This window comes from Mirounga leonina, unplaced genomic scaffold, assembly GCF_011800145.1.
Source record: "Mirounga leonina isolate KUSES-001 unplaced genomic scaffold, KU_Mleo_1.0 Mir_129, whole genome shotgun sequence".
Classification (NCBI taxonomy): Eukaryota; Metazoa; Chordata; class Mammalia; order Carnivora; family Phocidae; genus Mirounga; species Mirounga leonina.
The window spans coordinates 39,028,189-39,045,783 of NW_023270323.1; the positions used below are offsets into that span (position 1 = coordinate 39,028,189).

The window sequence follows — 17,595 nt, forward strand, 5'->3', positions numbered from 1 at the left end:
TTCTTTTACTCTCCTACTTGTCTAGCTGTGCTTGCACTGGAGACTGAGCAAAAGGAAATGTGAAACGAATAACATGATGGAATATGTAAGTTAAAGGGCTGTTTTGTGAGTTTCTCTATTAAATGATCATTTATTTTGCTTCTGATCTTATTCTTTCCATGATTATTAATCAGCAAAGGTGTCAGGAGCTTAATCTCCTGAGCGCAGGGATTTTCTACGGTTCACAGATGCATGGTTTCATGTGCAAGACTGATTTATAAAGTTATGAATGACTTGAAAACAAGGCTTCACTGTGTTCTGAAAAATAATAAATTAATTGCCAAGATAAAATAGCCTGAACATGTGTTGATGGAGTGTGAAATTTTAGATGCTGTATAAAGAATAACCACAACTTTGGTTACGCAGCAAGTCAGATATGGCTTTTTTATATAATGCTAATCAAGTTTCCAAGTATGGAAGAAAACCTTTCAGCCAAGCCGTTGGAGCTTAAGAAACCTTTAGCCTTTATATATTTTAACTGCCCATACCTCAGTGGCCTTTAAAGAATCTTTCAAAATGTTATTAGAATATTGTTTTGTAAAAATTATCTTAAAGCAGGAGAGGAGAGGTTGCTCATCCTGTATTCTTTAAAAGATATCTAATTGGCATATGTATACAATGAATTTTAGAGTTTATTCAGTATGGGGTTTAATTTACTGACTCCTTGATTTACTTGAACAATTTTTCTCCTTTCAAGTTCAGAATACTGTAGAAAATCATGAATTTTTATTTATTCTCCCCTGAGCTTGGATGTTTTATTTTAAATATGGAAAGGTTATTATATTAAAAGAAAAAGATCTGTGGAAGAGTTAATTGTTGAAAATGAAAGTCATAGTCTTTGTGAAGTAACCAGACACACTTCTGGCAGATTTTGTCTATTCTCTGAAACAATATAGCCATCATAGATAGTATATGTATGTGTGTGCATGTGTGTGAGAGTGTGTGTGAGCAGGAGATTGATTAAAACAGTGCTTAAATAGTTGGGAATTATCATAAAATCATTTTTCTCTGTAGCATTTTCCCTTTCTTTCATTATCATACAGTCAAATCCCATTTCTAGCCTTGAACATAAAAGACATCTTAAAAATGTCTTTTTTCATAGAATAGCTCTATTCACTGAATCAAAGAATGTAGATTTTATCATTATCTATTATATCAAACATGTTAATTTATGATGATGAGAAAGATACTTGATACTTTTTTTTATTAAGAAATGCTAGTCTAGTGCTTTCATCATAGATGGTAAGAGTTTATATATTTTGGGGGGAGGGATGATTTAAAGGATTTTGTGAAAAAATACTTGCTATATTTATGAACCGAAATACTAACACATTTGTAAATTTACTTGGGAAAGGAAAACATGAAAGTTATTTCCAGTGCTGTTATTTCCAGATAGAACTATAAGAACGTCATTCATTCATAAAATGCACTCAAATATTCATGTTTATTTTTATGACATTCTTTTATTAACTAAAAATAAAATAATTTAACCATCCAGAACATTCTGAACTATGTACTTTGTAAAATAGTGTAATTTATCATGAATTTTTAGATAAACACTTTTCCTAAAGCCGTATTATTTTGTATACCATCATAGAAGATATCCAAAACAGTTGTTCAAAGGAAAAATATAGGGGTGGCTGGCTGGCTCAGTCCGTGGAGCATGTGACAGGATTGTGGGTTCGAGCCCCATGTTGGGTATAAAGATTACTTAAAAATACAATTTTTTAAAAGGAAAAATATATAAAAATTGCTACAAAAATGTGTTTTTTTCTAAGTTTTCTCAGAGTATGTATATTTGTGATAGTTGCTTGGGAGAATAACATAATTTCAAAAACTCCTTAAGAAATAATTTTCAAAAGTTAAGATAGCAAAATAGTAAGAAGAAGAGTGCTTCATTTTTCTAATGAATTGGGGCACTTTTTACCACATATTTCTCTTTGACCTCAACTTTTCTTTAACTTACAGAAGTTTCATTTGTTAGTTAAAAGAAAATGATTCTCCTTGATTATATTTTGAATATTGGGGACAATCTAGAAAAAATACCAACTTGATACCAACTTTTCTTTTATTCAGATACAGTAGAATAGTGTGATTTAGAAGAAATAAGACAAGTGGCCAGTTTCTATGTGTGGCTTCTTTCTGTGTGTGAAATGAGGTTGTAGGATATATTCTTTAAAAACTAATGATAATTCAAATATAGTCAAAGGTAGCCTTTATTTTGCATTAGATGGTAAACACTGTAAAATGTGATGCCTACACCTAAGAACTGAAATTTATGAAACTGTCTGATGAGGACATGTTTGAAATATAGAAGTGTTTATTGAATGTTGACTCATAAGTAGTTTAAACATCAAATCAGGTAGTTTAATCATCAAAATTTAGAGCTGCAATGAATTTTGTCATCTAGTCCAATCCCTTTATTTATTATATGAGGAAACTGAGAAACAGGAATCTAGCTCAAATAAAAAGCTGTAGGAAACCAGTGAACATTTTGTTGGCAAATGCCAGGTCAGAAGAGTGTCAAAGGGTGGCACCGAAGGCTTAGTACAGGATAACTAAAGTAGGAGAGAAGTATTTTTGAGCTGTGTGTAGAAGAGCCTTCTTTATTGAGACAGATCAAAAGTCAGGAGAATTGAAGAGTGAAAATGAAAGTTTCTGGCTCATTTGGCTAAATGTAGAAGAGTGTCCAAACCTGGAGGTTATATCAGGACAAGTTTCTGAAAGAAAAATGAGGAGTTCACCAAACTTGGAAGCTGTTCAAATAATGTTTTGTTTAGCATCAGTTTCATACAGAGTTGGAACAAGGGAAAGAATTAATTGATTGTCGTTTAAGGCAACTCACATTTGGAATAAATATTAGCTCTGGTCACCTTGTGTTTTTCTGTGTTAATGTGTTTTGTTTTTATTGGTTTTCCTTTAGTTTCATAGTAAAAGGTCCTTTGGAACAAATTTAGTCTTTAATATTGCTGACCTAAGAAGAAAAGAACTTTTTTCAAAAATTAAAGAGATAAAGGACCCTTTATCAAGAGATTACATATCATGGTAGGGTAAAGTGAGAGCAAATCTAGAACCCAAAGACCCATGGAATTGGGTGAGATAAAAAGGAGGAAGGCCAAAGAAATAAACATTAGGTTGGTTGTAACCACATAGTGCAGTAGAAAGGGCAAGGCTTTGGAATTAAGGTAGTCCTGTGTTCAAATATTGACCCCACAGTGCGTGGTGTTATACTTACTTGGATCATCAGTATCCTCATCTGTAAAATGAGGGTAATAATACTTGCCTCATGAAGAAGCTCTTAGGATTAAAAAGATATACAGAGTATGAGACACTTGGTATGTAGTGAGTTCTTAAGAAATGCTGGTTCTGGCTCCCTTCGTCATTTACCCCCACATGCATTCTCCTTCAGGGGCACTGTCAAAATTGCTGTAAGTGATGGCATAGAACGGAAATTTGTTTAAGATAAAAATTTATTTAAATCTTTTTAAAACTTTTTTTTCTCCTTCTACAGGTCATCCTCATAGAATTTTTACCAAAGACACCGATTTTTCGACCAGATTAGCATTTACTTTATTTATAGAGACTTTCCAAGTATGTTGTCTTTCCAATGGTGCCTTGCTTGGTGCTCTCCTGGTGGTGACATAACATTGGTTCTACAGAATCGTGTGGTGTTTTTTTCTGTTTTTGTTTTTTTTAAATAACCGCATGTTCTAAGTGTGCATTTTTGTCAAACTTTGCAAATTATTTCATACAGATGTTTAATACTTAAGTTATTGTGCTCTTTTCTGTTATGTATTCTGATTTTCAAGGATTACTTTTTTTGTATTATCGAAAAAATACATTTGAAATTAGCATAAAAAGTGGCCAGCCTTTTTTATTTTATCACCAAGGTACACACAGTCCTTTATTTATTAATTCCATAATATAGAAGAACATTTTTGTAAGGCTCTACTTACCTATTCTAGCAAGCACACTCTTTGTATTATTTTTCTTCCTTTTAAAATTTAAAACAGTTATTATTTTAAAATAGTAAGTTTTCTTTAATAGCTTTTTGGAACCTAACATATCCTTTCCCATACAATTCCTAATGCTCTGTTTACAGCAGAAATATCTGTAACATTATGAAGACCTATCAAAAATTTTTGACAGTATTTCTGTCTTCAGAGGTAGTAAGGCAGGATTAAATTATTTTTATTAGAATAGACAAATAATGAATGGTATGCATGCACCTAATGGTTACTAGACCTCAGGATCACAAAATACAGTAGCATTACAATCTGTGTATATTTTTGATCAAGATGATAATAATGGCCTTACTTGCATTATTTTTTATTGTTTATCAAATCTTATATAGCAAAGTATGGAAATACTCCTTTTAAAAATTTCTAAGGAAAATATTTCTCCCAGTCTAACATAATTGTAGAATGGATGTATGTTTCTGAAAGGTTTTTGAAAGAAAGCAAAAGTTGTAGAATTAAAAGTAAGCTGGTGTTTAATACCCCATTGATATTTAGAAGAGATTATTACTAAGAAATGGAGGACGTATTTAGTACTGTTTTTATCCACTAGTTCGCTTTCAGTCCAGTTATGTATACTTTTTTGATCGAAAATGTGACATATAAGTTTAATCAGATTAGCTTGTTTCTTTTAAATATATACAAACATACATATTTTTTCCTTCCTTTTGTTGTACATATCTCCATGCATTTTAAAACTTTCTAAATTTCTGAATGGCCTATGTGTAAATTTTTGTTTTTATAGACCTGAAATTATAAAGGTTTTAATGTGTGTCAAGAACTTGTTCCATACAACTGTGGTATCTAGCAATAATGTGAATAACTTTTGAAATTATATAAACTATGCTTACTAATTTGTATTAAGAATTGGTACCACTATACAGTATCTTTTCTCCTTGTATTAAATCTTTTAAATACCAGTTTCATTAATTTATATACCTGTATTTTTTAAAAGTATTTCTCTGTACTCCTCCAAAGTACTGTAATTCTATATAAATTGGATAGTTGGATTCTAGTATCTTAAATCTTATATCCTATATTGGACGTCAGGAACTATCTTAAAAACTAGGGTGGTTTTTTTTTTTTTCACCTGAGTATTATTTGTTTCCATTGCTCCCCAAAACACTTAACAACTTGAATTTATAAACCACTTTTCCTATGAAGAGCTCAAAGTACAAATAATTCAGACCCATCTCGCTTTATTGACCTTGTGTCCAGGGTATGTCCTACCACCTTAAAGTAGTAGAACTAAAAGGTAATGCTATTACAAAAACTAGTATTCCTATATGGTTTCAGTGTGAAAAATTATTGTCTGGAGAAGGCTAAAATCTGCCTCAGGATTCAGAAAGAGCAGAAAAATATAATTCTGTAGGCTCTGCAACACAGTGTTCTATATCTAAAATTCTGTAAATTTGTAGAGTACCGTATTGATCAGCTTTATAGGAAGAACTGTACCTATTTCAACATAATTTTTTTCTCCTGTTATTAGTTTTCTGGAAATTTTAATTTAAAAATTATTCCCATAAGAATATTTTAACGTAAGGTAATTTTCACAGTTGATAGTATTTAGGTATAGGAATCCCTTTAAAGCTTTTCTGATTTTGAGAGGCATGGCAGTTGCTTTAAGGTCCTGAGAAATGTGCACTCTTACATTTCCAATGTGTATATAGAAAAGAACCGTGAATGCTTAATATGTGGCATTACCATTAGCCAGTTATGCCTTGAGCAGTTAGATTTCCATGTTTGGGTTTTTATTGGTAGCCCCAAGTAAGCCCGCTGGCTTATTCTTTCTTGATTCATGAATCTAAGTGCCCATGTTGCTGGAAATTAGAAATGTCAGAGATGCCTATGTTGTATGAACATTAGTCCAAAGGAAGTACTTAAAATGATAATTGTTCTTCAGTTCCTGTTTTCTAACTTAAAGTTTGTGAGACATGAACCATAGGTACTTTTAAAACTGGCCAAGAAAAGGTATCATTGGCAGAAAATCTAGCATATAGATTTTGCATAGGCTAAGTGAATAACTTACGATCTTTTATATATTACTGGCATTTTACAGGTAGTCCATCATTCTTGTGTAGAAACATTTACTTTTCCAAAGCTTATTATATTTTAATACACTACTATTATATATCTGAGTTAAAATATATACTCTAGAACCTAAAGGCTATAAGTAAAATTCAAGTGACATGTTTAGCTTCTAAGGCAGATGCTGGCCCTGCTCACAAGAGGGTCACCTTACCTATATAAAATGGTCATCAGATGCTTTATTAAGACTCTTTAATGGCTAGGTTCCATTCATTTGAAATATAAACATGTAATTTTGGCCTAAAATCAAGAAGTGTTCAAACCTTTAATAGTAAGCAATAATTTCCTTTCCTTATTAGAAAAACTACTTTTATAATTGAACATTTTAAATCAGGAAGAACTACAACTTTCTCCATGGCTGTGTTTTCAGTGTTATTTGTAGACAACCTCTGATTGCTTCTTTATATTAGTAGACACAGGCAAACTATATAAAACTTTGACAACATTCCATATCAATCTTGGGTTATAAAAGAATGATATTAATAGTAACATGTACAGCTGGATCCACAGTTGCATGCGTTCAAACTACAGTAGTCTTACATAACATTATGTACATAGACTGTTTTAACTTTTATGGTATTCTGCTTCACAATTATAACGTTTAGCTGCATGCCTGATTTTCACTGTAAATATTTGGTTTGGTTCAATATTGGTCAGTAGTACTAAATCAGAAGTACAATCTGTTTAAAACTGTCTTTGACTGAATTCCAACATCTAGTCCTGGAACCCTCTTTCCTTCTCCTATCCTGCTGAAGCAGTGTGGGTCCTTTTGCTGCCCTCCTGATGTCCAGAGTCTTCATCCAGATACAGACATAGCTCACCATTGCCTTTTGTTTTCCTTCCCCAGAGCTCGCAGTACAAATGGTAATTCTTTTGCATTCTTAGCTAGGTATTTAGAAGGCCAATTAAAGTGAGTTAGTCACGTTAAGTGATTAATGGGTGACTCTCCATTCTGCTAAGGTGGTACTTGAATTTTAAAAGTTTCTAAACTCAAATTTCCCATTGGAACAGTGGTGCAATTGATATTTTCCTTTTCAACAGACCCTATTGGTCCAGACTTCGCAGGGAAAGAATAATAGGATGGTTGCATGTGGGGCTTCTCAAACCACCATTTCTGAAGAAAGCTGATTTATATCTACTATTATGGCAGAAAGGATAGGCTCAAGGCCAATCCTAAACCAAATAAACCAAACTATTAATTATCCCATAATAGTTGTGTTAAATACACTTTTAGATATAATAAGCAACTTTATGTTATTTTTAGGAACATGCCTTTTATGTAAGTTGAGATGTGAAGGTGATTTGTCTTTAAAACTTGAGTTATTATCTTGTTCTGTACTTTTACAAAGATGTTTAGATAGTAATGTAAGAGAAACCTAAATATTGTTTATATTATTAGTCATAATTCTGTGTACTAGGGAGCAATATTCCCCTTCCTCCCACAATGGTAAATTGAACAACAGAGGTTGTTTGTAGCCTTAATAGACAATACTGAAAATAGAAATTCAGAATGCCAATCCTGATTTTGAAGTTATTTCTGATGTTCTGAGAAATCATCAAATTACTTGGCTTCTTTGCATTTATCTTTTTCCACAAAAGGAAGATACTGTGACTACCTCATATTTTAAGTCATTTATTTTGCTGTTATTTACTAAGTCCTATATAAAAGTAGAAATGAATAAGTAGCTTTTTTGACTTACAGAGTCAGCAGTAACCTGAGTTACTCTCAAATTTTGCATTTAAAATTAAAGAGAGTACTCTCTATGTATGTATATATTTATAGTAATGATTTGCATGTTTAAAAATCACATAGACATTAAGTACAATACTTGAGAAAAGTTTCTTTCTAATAAGACCCTTTAAGATGTAGTTACATTTCAGATACTTAAGCAAAATCATGCCCCCCCCCCCCCGCTTTAAATAGCATCTCCTCTACTTCATAAACATGGTGCTCTGAATTTGAGAGATGACCGCTTTTTTCTCTTTATGAAGGATAGATAGTGTATCGCTTTCTCAGCTCTTTATCTCAGAAATATTTCAGTAAACTATCCATACCAGGCATTCTTAATTTTGGCAGATAAGCCAAATTGTATGTATTTGTTTTTAAAGAAAGTCAGCCAGCCTTTAAGAGAAGACAAGTAACGGATCAGTGTTTTGGCTACTCTACTGGACCGTAATACATTCTCAAACTGCAGATTTCCTCTCCTGTTGGTTCGTAATTTAGTATAACTGGTTCTAGTTCTTTCTTGACATAAATTCTGTATGGATTTAAAATGTTCAAGAAGGAACGGACATTCTGTTCCCTCAAGAAACCTTTTGCACTAATAAAAGACCACCTCCTTCTTTCTCTTCTAGTAGCAGCTTATTTAATTAGATAATTACAATAATCTCATTGCATTGCCATGAAGTCTTCATAAACAGGAGTTTGTTTTAACTGAAGTTATCAAAGCTCTTTTAAAGTCTCTCTTTCTTTTTACATTTGTTGGAGCTAATGAATGACATTTTGTCCTCTCAGAAGAGTTAAGCATTATGAAGCTGGCAGTGGAAGCAAGGTGGACCTGATTGGAAAGCATTGTGCTGAAATCTGTTGGCTGAGAGAAATAACTATATTGTTTCCCTACACTTTGGTTTACAAGGGGCAAAATTATGCAATGGTGGGGAATTGCACAGAGCTTTATGCTTCCTTTTATATATTCTTTATGTATTACAATGGAACTTTTTTTTTTTAAAGAAAAAATATTGTTCTAGATAGAGTTTTCCTCTGCTATTGTCCTTCGAGAAGATAACGGGAGACTACCTTGAATATTCTTTTATTTATCTTTTATAATGTAAGTTTGACAGTTTTTTAAAAAACACTAAATAAAGAATTTTAGGAATTTATTCCTATATCCTTAATAAGCATGGAAAGTTTTCAAATAAAATAATCAGAAACTTATGGTAGGGGAGCAGTTATGCAGACCCACGATCAGGGTCCCTATTATGTTTTCAGGTAATTCTAGTTACATTCAGGTAAGTCTAGTAACATTTTAAAAAATGAAAATAACTTCTATAAAATATATAGTTGAATCTTAAAAGGTATGTATCATATTTTTCTTTCATTATTAAGAAATTGGCACCATTGTCAAACATCTGTTTGTGTTAAAACAAGATGGGGGGTTTAGATAAAAATTTGTTGGCCTTCATAATTGTGAAGAAATACGTAGATGGGTTATATTTAAAGTGGTTTGGTTTTTGGTCCCATGTTGGTTGCAGTATATTTAGTCTTATAAAATCAAGTCCTAATTGACAGGGTTTTTCTAGTAAACAAATGGATTTCTAATTTGAGCTAGGGGACTTTTTTTTTCTTATTTTGCTTGCTTGCTTTGGCTAGTTGAGTTTTTGTTGTTAAGTGAGTTGGTTGTAATGTGTGACTTCAATATGTGATTCTGTGCTTGAAACTAAAATGTGGGCTAATTTACAGCATTTGGTCTTTAAAGACTATACTACATTAAATAAAATTTTAAGCCACTTTAGGTGAAGTGGGAAAAGAGAGCCTGGCGCTTAGAGATCAAATCACTTTAAAAGAAATTGGCCAAACTAATTATGTCTGTTGAAATGACCGTATGAATGAATACACACACAAATACTTCTTCTGTAGATATGATCTTTACAAATACCTGGGAATAAAATAATTGACATTATGAATATGAGTTTAGGAACCATGCATAATAAACTTTTGTATTTATGTGTTCATAAACGTGCACATAGAAAAAAGAGAAAAGGTACAACTTATATATTATCTTTTTTCGCCAAAGATCTTATTTAAGTTGTTTAAAAGGCAATACAGCTTTTAAAATAGGGTTCTCAATTATCTTATTTAGGTTTAGCATTGGTTTTTAAGCTTTCAGGGGGAGGCGGAAATAATTCTAATCCCTACTCCTATAAATACACATATTTAGCAGTATTTAAAGTTTATCTGTTGTATTGTTTCAAATAAATACTTGTCATACACACTTTTACTTTTTTGTTTTACTTGGTTGACCCAGATTCTAGTGCAAACCTTTAAGAAATAATTCCACACATATGGGAGAAAAAATACATGTATGTGCATACACACACACATGCACACACACTTCATTCTAAGATAAATTGTAACTCAGTTGATGTTAGGCAGCAAAGATGCTTTCATCTCCGTCACCTGGATTGCTTTAGTTAAAATACAAAAGGACAATTCTGTTTGAAACATTTAAAAACTAAGAGGGAAATTTTGTGTTTGTGGATTGTTTCCTCGAATCATCTAAATATTGTAGTTTTGAAAGAATTGATTCCTTATTTTCTGAATTCCTGTTCTTTCAGTCACTCCTTATTTTCATTCTGACGAGAAAAATATGAGAGTTCTCAGAAGTGTATTCAGTTTTCTTTTTCACAAATGGAGACCTAAGCAAAAATGCCATTACCGCTGGCAGGCATTACTATCTTAGAACCCAGCACAGAAAGCCTAAAAGGATAGCTCAACCTTTTGTACCTACAGTCTTAGATATTGTTAGATAGCCATTCAATTTTCTTTGCATTGTGTGTGAGATGAATATTTCTTGAGACTTTTTTGTTTGCTTTACTAAAGAAATCAAGAAAGAAAGAAAAAAAAAACCTCAAAAAACAAAACAAACAAAAAACACCCTGTAACTCATGTGAAGCATGCAGGGTGTTGTAATTTCAGTTTGCAAAGTGGTGTGATACAATGTTGCTGAGCCAAAAGCACACGATAGATTTAATGTAGCCAATTGTGTACTTTTGAAAAAAAGAGTAACTGTTCCCTGTGAGTTAATTTTGGATTTTTTCAAAATCTCTCTTTTAGGCTTTGTGCTGGATTCTTCCAGACAAATGCGTATTCCATGTGGGCCACTGTTCTGCTAAATGCTCTCAGTTCTCCTTTTGCAATCAAGATTATGTTGCTAAGGAGATTTTGCTTTTATTGGTGCCATTGATTTGTGTTAATACGTTTTGAATACCTCTCCGTATTCTTCCGTAGACAAGGCCAAAAGAAAAACTTCCCCGAGTTTCCCAATTTACATTACAAATGGAGCGGTGGTGTAATGAAGCCGATATAAAGTGGGCAGTTGAAAGGGAACTAAAGAAGGGCACTCAAGTGAGAAATGAAGAAATGTGCCGAGTGTAGTCTGTGGGCTGCCTTCGGTCCAGCTGCAGGAACTGGCTCTGGCCAGAGGTAGAGTGAGTGAGCACCTCCCTCTGCAAAGACCACCCACTTTTTGGACCCCAGGCTGCATACCATAGATTACCTCATTGACTAATATAGGGCCCTTAAAAAAGTGAGAAACTCTTTCTCAAGTGGCAAAAACATGGTTCCCTCTCACCCCCAAATCTCTTTTTGAATTCTTCGTAGCGCATGACTGAGGCTATACTTTCTACACCTTAGGACCTTAGGTTGTGACGTCCTCGTCCCTTAAAGGAAGCCCTATGGATGAACCAGTTCTTTTGGTTGTGAGGATTAGCATATTCAAATTTTGTTGTTGGTATGTCACTAGGTGCTAAGGATGTTAACTAGATTATCAGATTGAAGGTTTTAGTTGCATGCTCCTTACTTGGTGTCCTATTCTAGACTTCAAAGACTCTCTTCACTATAAAACTCAAATACTCTAAGGGGAGGGAGAATGCAAGTAGACATGTCTTGAACCAGTGAAGTGATTTGCTTGGGTGGCAGGACCTTGAAGGAGCTGAGGAATACCTTTGTGGCTCAACCCGTGGTTTACATTATTCTGACAGTCTGCTCTTAATGCATATGGCTTTGCTCTGTTTTTTAATCAGCACAAATACTGCACTGATACAAGTTGAAGAACATTTAGGCATTCTAAATTAGAAATGTCAAAAATAATATGGAAACTATGAAGAAAAGTTGCTACATAAGTCTGAGCAAATTTAAAATTGATCACAAGGGAAGTATCTCAAGTGTTAAAAGGACAAGCCTGCATTATTTGGAGACAAGAAATGACTGTTTCTGTCAAAACAATTACATCAGTAAAAACTCTAATAGTTCTTTAATGTTGAATGATCTGGGCAAGAAGCATAAATTCCAAAGGCATTCTGCTACCAGTGGGAAATAGGAAATTTATAAGGAACATCTGAAAAGGAAATCCTTAATTCCTGTGTTTATAGTACCTTTTCATTAGATGGTTTTCCTAAAAGATGCTTATCAACTACTGTGCTTCATAGATAAAATCTTAATTTCCAGACTAAATCTGGTAAGAATTTTTGTCTTCCATTCCAAAATCTTGGTATACCCATATTCCTGAGTGTGTTTTTTGCCCTGTAATATTTTTAAAGCTTTTAAAATTAATTACCTATAGCTTAAAGACTAAAGCTGGAAAGAACAGAGATGAATGAACTTATATCTTCAGCCTGGCATATCTGACTGTATTTGTCAATGGTTTCTATATTAATGCTACCATTCTTCCATGCTGTAATCCTAAAATTGAGAATTTGTAAGAATGAGGAAAGCAGGTAAGACTTAATTATAGGTGAAAGGTAGTGAGAAGTGAGAAACATAGTATTTTTGTATTATATATTGAGAGCTCCCCCCCAAATTGATATTAATCCATTGAAAGTGACTTTTACATTACTTTAAACTTTAGAATTCATATACTTGGACAGCCTGACCTGAAGAGGTAGACAAACCTGTTCTGTTCATGTAGGCAAAAAATAAGCAGTATAGTTTGAGCATCCAACATGTACCAAAAACTTTTGTGAAATTATTTTGCATATATAGGTAAAATTTACCAGAAGTATTCTAAGATTTATAAACTGATAAACCAGCTCTTCATAGTTAGTCTTCTGTATGTAATATACTACTACCTGCTGGAGGGTAGTTTTGTAAAAGAATGCAAGTGTAAGAAATCAGCCACTCTGCCTTGATCGGTATTTGTTCTGTATTACAGCTTAGGGCAAAGATAAGTTAGGGTATTTATAAATGCATGGCATGCTTGTAAATACTATCAAAATCATCAACACTGAGGCTGGAAAAAGAGCTTTGAAGAAAGGATGTGTGTAGAAAAGCACTATCATCTTTTCCAATTCTGCCAGTAGTGGGTCTTGCTCTTCAGCCATAGTCCACATCCATTGTTTAAAAGTGTGGGATTTCAGAGCTGGAAGAAACCCCAAACGTGCCCTATGGGAGTGTGCATTAGAATCAACTGGGGAGTGTTTTTGTTTGTTTTTTTTTTTTTCAAATATACATGACTATACTCCCACCCCCGTTAGAATTGGGAGGAGAGGAAAGGAGAGCTTGTGTATTGTGAAAAATATTCTCAATTACGGTAAGACACTGTCCCTTCCCATTCTAACCTTATGACCTAGGAAGTCTGTCACTTGTCTGCACTCCTAGATGGTTAGTGACAGCACCAGGACTAAAACCCCAGTCATATGCTCTCTGGTTCACAAATGTGGGGTCTTTCCGAGTCTTTTTTGCAAACTTAGCAATTAAAAAAAACCCCTAAAAGTAATTATTTGAAATCCAGAAAGCATTATCAAAATTGATTGTGTAACTGAAAGAGGATCACCTAAAGCAAATTGTTGGACCAAAAAAAAAATTCCCCAAATTTCTTATCTCTGGAAGTGAGGAACTTTTAGCTTTATCTACTGCCCAACCTGAGAACTGTGACTTAGACGTTTAATTATTTATTGCTGGTCCGTGTGAAAACATTTAGAATGGCTGGCAGCCTACCAGGCCCTGAGTTAAACATTCTACGGCCTGACTAGACTGCTGGGTAGCCAACTTCACATCAAATTAAACACATTCTCTCCATGATGAATAGCTTGGAACCCAAAAACTTGATTTTGTTACAAAAAATGCAAGGGGTGTGTTGTTTTCTAAATTAAAATTATTTTATGTTTTACTGCCACCATTCTGGTTGTGATTTGATGTCAAGTGTATTTTCTTTGGTGGTGGTGAGATGGAAGAGAAATAGACAATGAGGGACTTTTCGGTACTAATAAAAAAAGGACTCCAACAAGGTTGGACACAATGTAGCCTAGAGATGAACATTCATGAATTTTGTATTGAAAAAATTTACATTTCATTAACATTTTAAATTACAAAGGCAGGTCTACAAATACTGATTTGTATGTGTGTGTTCTCATTGCATTTTCCAAGCAAACACTGAATAACGTAATGCTAACTTAACTATATCCTGTTTCCTTACCGTTAATTTCCCTTTTTATTTTAAAGTGTGAGCTAACTGTAATGTGTAGCAACATTAATTTCAGTGAACCCCACTTTACATTTTCTATAGATCTGTGCACATAAACTCCATGTAATGTTCCCTTATGTAACAAATGCCTGGGGATAATGAAGTGTAGTCCGAGCATCTTTGCTCAGCTATGTAGTAAAGCAATTCTCCACAGACTTGCCACTCTAGTTCTGCATCCACATGGATAGCAATCAACTGTCTTGATAATGAGTGACAATATAAAAATGGAATGTTTGACGATTAATATTCCCTAGAGATTAGAATTATTCAACTTCAGTTTGTCATTCTTTTAAACATGTTGTACTCTGGGAAGTTCTGTGAAGTTACAAGGAATTTGAAAGGGTTGAGGAAATAGTGGCTGGCTGATGTAATGAATGGGAATGTTGGAACTAAGAACTCTGCTCAAGGAGCCGGCTGTCCAGCAGGCTGCCGGTTGAGGGTGATTGACAGGCAGGTGCCTGAGAAATGATAGGAAAGGCCCTAGTTTTAGTTATTGGCATCAGTAATAATGGCATTATGGCTCTAGGCTGTGATTGAAGAAGAAAATCGTGTATCATACGAATTTAAAGTGTGTTAACTATTCAGTTGCAGGAAGTTACAGCATCTAAAACCTGAAAGCCCTTTAACCAGAATCTCTCATTTAAGAACTTGTTCTTGTGTAGTTTGAAAATTTAGCAACTTGAGAAAAACTTAGCAGTTTTAGATATATTTTTGATAAAACTATAAACTTTAAAAATCACAGAATTAAGATTTACTTTTATGAATGTGCTTTTCCTTTGAATCCTTGGAGCATTCTCAGAAACTTAACATAGTTTGGAGTTCTCTGCTTGAAGAAGCGGCCATCAGTGAAGAATACAGCCTTTTGATGTGGTAGGATTACTGAGCTCTGACAGTTGTCTTTCTTAACTCTGTCTCCTTCCAGTGGTACGGAGCCCCTATCACTGGGCTTTCCATGTGTTGTAACTGAATGCCACGTTTTCAGACATGAATGGGTAAACTTGAAGAGTTTCTTGGTTATCTCTGTCGTTCCTCCATTAAACTACTCTGATTTACTCATCACAGTTGCATTCTTGGGGTGAATTTGTATTAAGATCACAAATGAAATTCATTAACTCATTCTAAATCAACCAGAGAACGTTTTTAATTAAACAGGAAGATGACGTACAGGAGCTGGCAATGTTGAAACCTAGATACTTAAATAGTATGTTAAAATTTGTCTGAAGTACGCTTTTGGGTGATGTCTAAAATTAATTGGGGGACTATTGATATAGTTTAAAACAGAAGGAATAAAATAAAAAATGATTTTTGTTTTTAAATAATTCGAAGTGTTGACCAAAGATAGTAGTCGTTCTGCCTTGGAATAACATTTAGATTTCAGAATTTGAGTTTTATTTTCATGTTTGTTTTGACAAAATGCTTATTTTGCTTTCTTCAACATGAAAAGGTTTAAGGCTTTGAACTTTTTGAAACTGCTAGATCTAATTGTTGAAGTTTTGAAAATAAATCCAAGGGAATGTCAAAAATAAATGTTAGAATTTACTGTTGCAGCAAATCCATCTACTCACAAAATTGCCTTTCTCAAAAACAAAAGAGGGAAACATATTTTACAAATTTATTATTGTCATTTTAATGCCACTTTAAGCGTGTTTTCTTTGACTCCAATTTTAACAGTTTAAAAATAGATGATTACCGAATCTTTTTTCTTAAAGCAAAGGAGTCCAGCTCAATATGTTAAATCTACTATTAAAAGCTGCCCTGTTAGTATACTTTTCTTCATAGGATTGTCCATTACACTTAAGTAAACAAAATAACTTGTCTCATTTATCTCACCCTATCTATATGACTTTGTTTCTTCCAACTATAGCTTCAGCTTTAAAGAATACCTTCATCATTTTTTTTTTGCATCATTTTTTTTTGCATCAGCTCAGAATTCAGAAGGCATAAAAGAAGTTGCTAGTTTTCATTCTCTTCAGTTTGCTTCCATAAAGTAATCCTTACGTGATGTGAATTTTGTTTTGTTTTTGTTATTAGTATTTCTTTTCCTACTAGTTACCAAAGAGATTTATTATTACAGTGCCCCCAAATCATGTAAGTTGTGGGCTGGAATAGCAGATGACAACTTCCTTAAAAAAGGTGTATTGAAGGGCGCCTGCGTGACTCAGTTGGTTAAGCATTTGCCTTCGGCTTAGGTCATCATCCATTCTCAGCTGGGAGTCTGCTTCTCCCTCTCCCTCTGTCCTTCCCCTTGTCCGCACGTGCGCTCTCTCAAAATCTTAAAAAAAAAAAAAAAAATGGATTTAAAAAAAAAGTGTATTGAAGGGTATTTCTAAGAGATGACACTGCTGTAACCTAAAGACCTGTTGAACTTCCCTTCCTGATTGAGACAAATCAAGCTAACAAGTTATCTTCCAATCCACAGTAGATCTTCGGAAAGTAGTCTGAAAACCAATTGCCCCTCACTGTGGCTAATCCACAGTTTACTAAATGATTAATGTAGATTTGCAGGTAACAGAGCTAAAAATATGTTACTAATGAAAATTGTTCTCCTTAATAGAGTCCTACTTTAAATTGGTTTGGTGAAGAAAGGGTTCAAATGATGTATTAAGCTTGGCCCGTTCCCAGACATTGTACCAAGGGCAAAGGATATTAACGGAAATAACATCTCTCTGCTTCTGAAGAGTTGAGGCTGGAGGAGTAAGCATGTAATGTGATACGGTAACAACCAAGGCAATCACATGGCATGGCAAGGGCTACCAAAGGGCAATACACTTTGTATTGGGTGGGAAGTTCAGTGAAGTCTGCAGGAGAGATCGTAAAGGTGATTTTGAAGGATCAGTGGAAACTTAATGGGCATGCGCAGAGACGGATATAAATATGGTGCATTAAAAAACTGAGGGGTTGGTCTGAGAAATACAGGGAACAAATAGTTGCCAGAGGGGACGGAGGTGGGGGAATGGGCACAATCGGTGAAGGGGAGTGGGAGGTACAGGCTTCCAGTTAAGGAATGAATAAGTCACTGGGATGAAAGGTCCAGCACAGAAAATGAAGTTAGTGGTATTGTAGTAACATTGTATGGTGACAGATGGTAGCTGCACTTGTGAACATAGCATCACATACAGAGTTGTAGAATCACAACGTTGTACAGCCAGAATTCATACAACATTGTGTGCCAACTACAAACACACACACTGCCAACAACAAAAATGGCGTTC

General features: G+C 34.0%; 1 protein-coding gene across 2 annotated transcripts in view; it reads left to right on the top strand.

The window, feature by feature from the left end:
• Nucleotides 1-13,968, top strand: part of CHIC2 (cysteine rich hydrophobic domain 2) — a 74,303-nt gene extending 60,335 nt beyond the window's left edge. For both annotated transcript variants that reach the window (XM_035004990.1, XM_035004991.1), the window contains exons 5-6: nucleotides 26-85; nucleotides 3,551-13,968. In XM_035004990.1, the coding sequence (XP_034860881.1) occupies nucleotides 26-85; nucleotides 3,551-3,601 (111 nt within the window). In that variant the 3' untranslated portion in view covers nucleotides 3,602-13,968. The remainder of the gene's footprint in view (nucleotides 1-25; nucleotides 86-3,550) is intronic.
• Nucleotides 13,969-17,595: the final 3,627 nt, after the last annotated feature.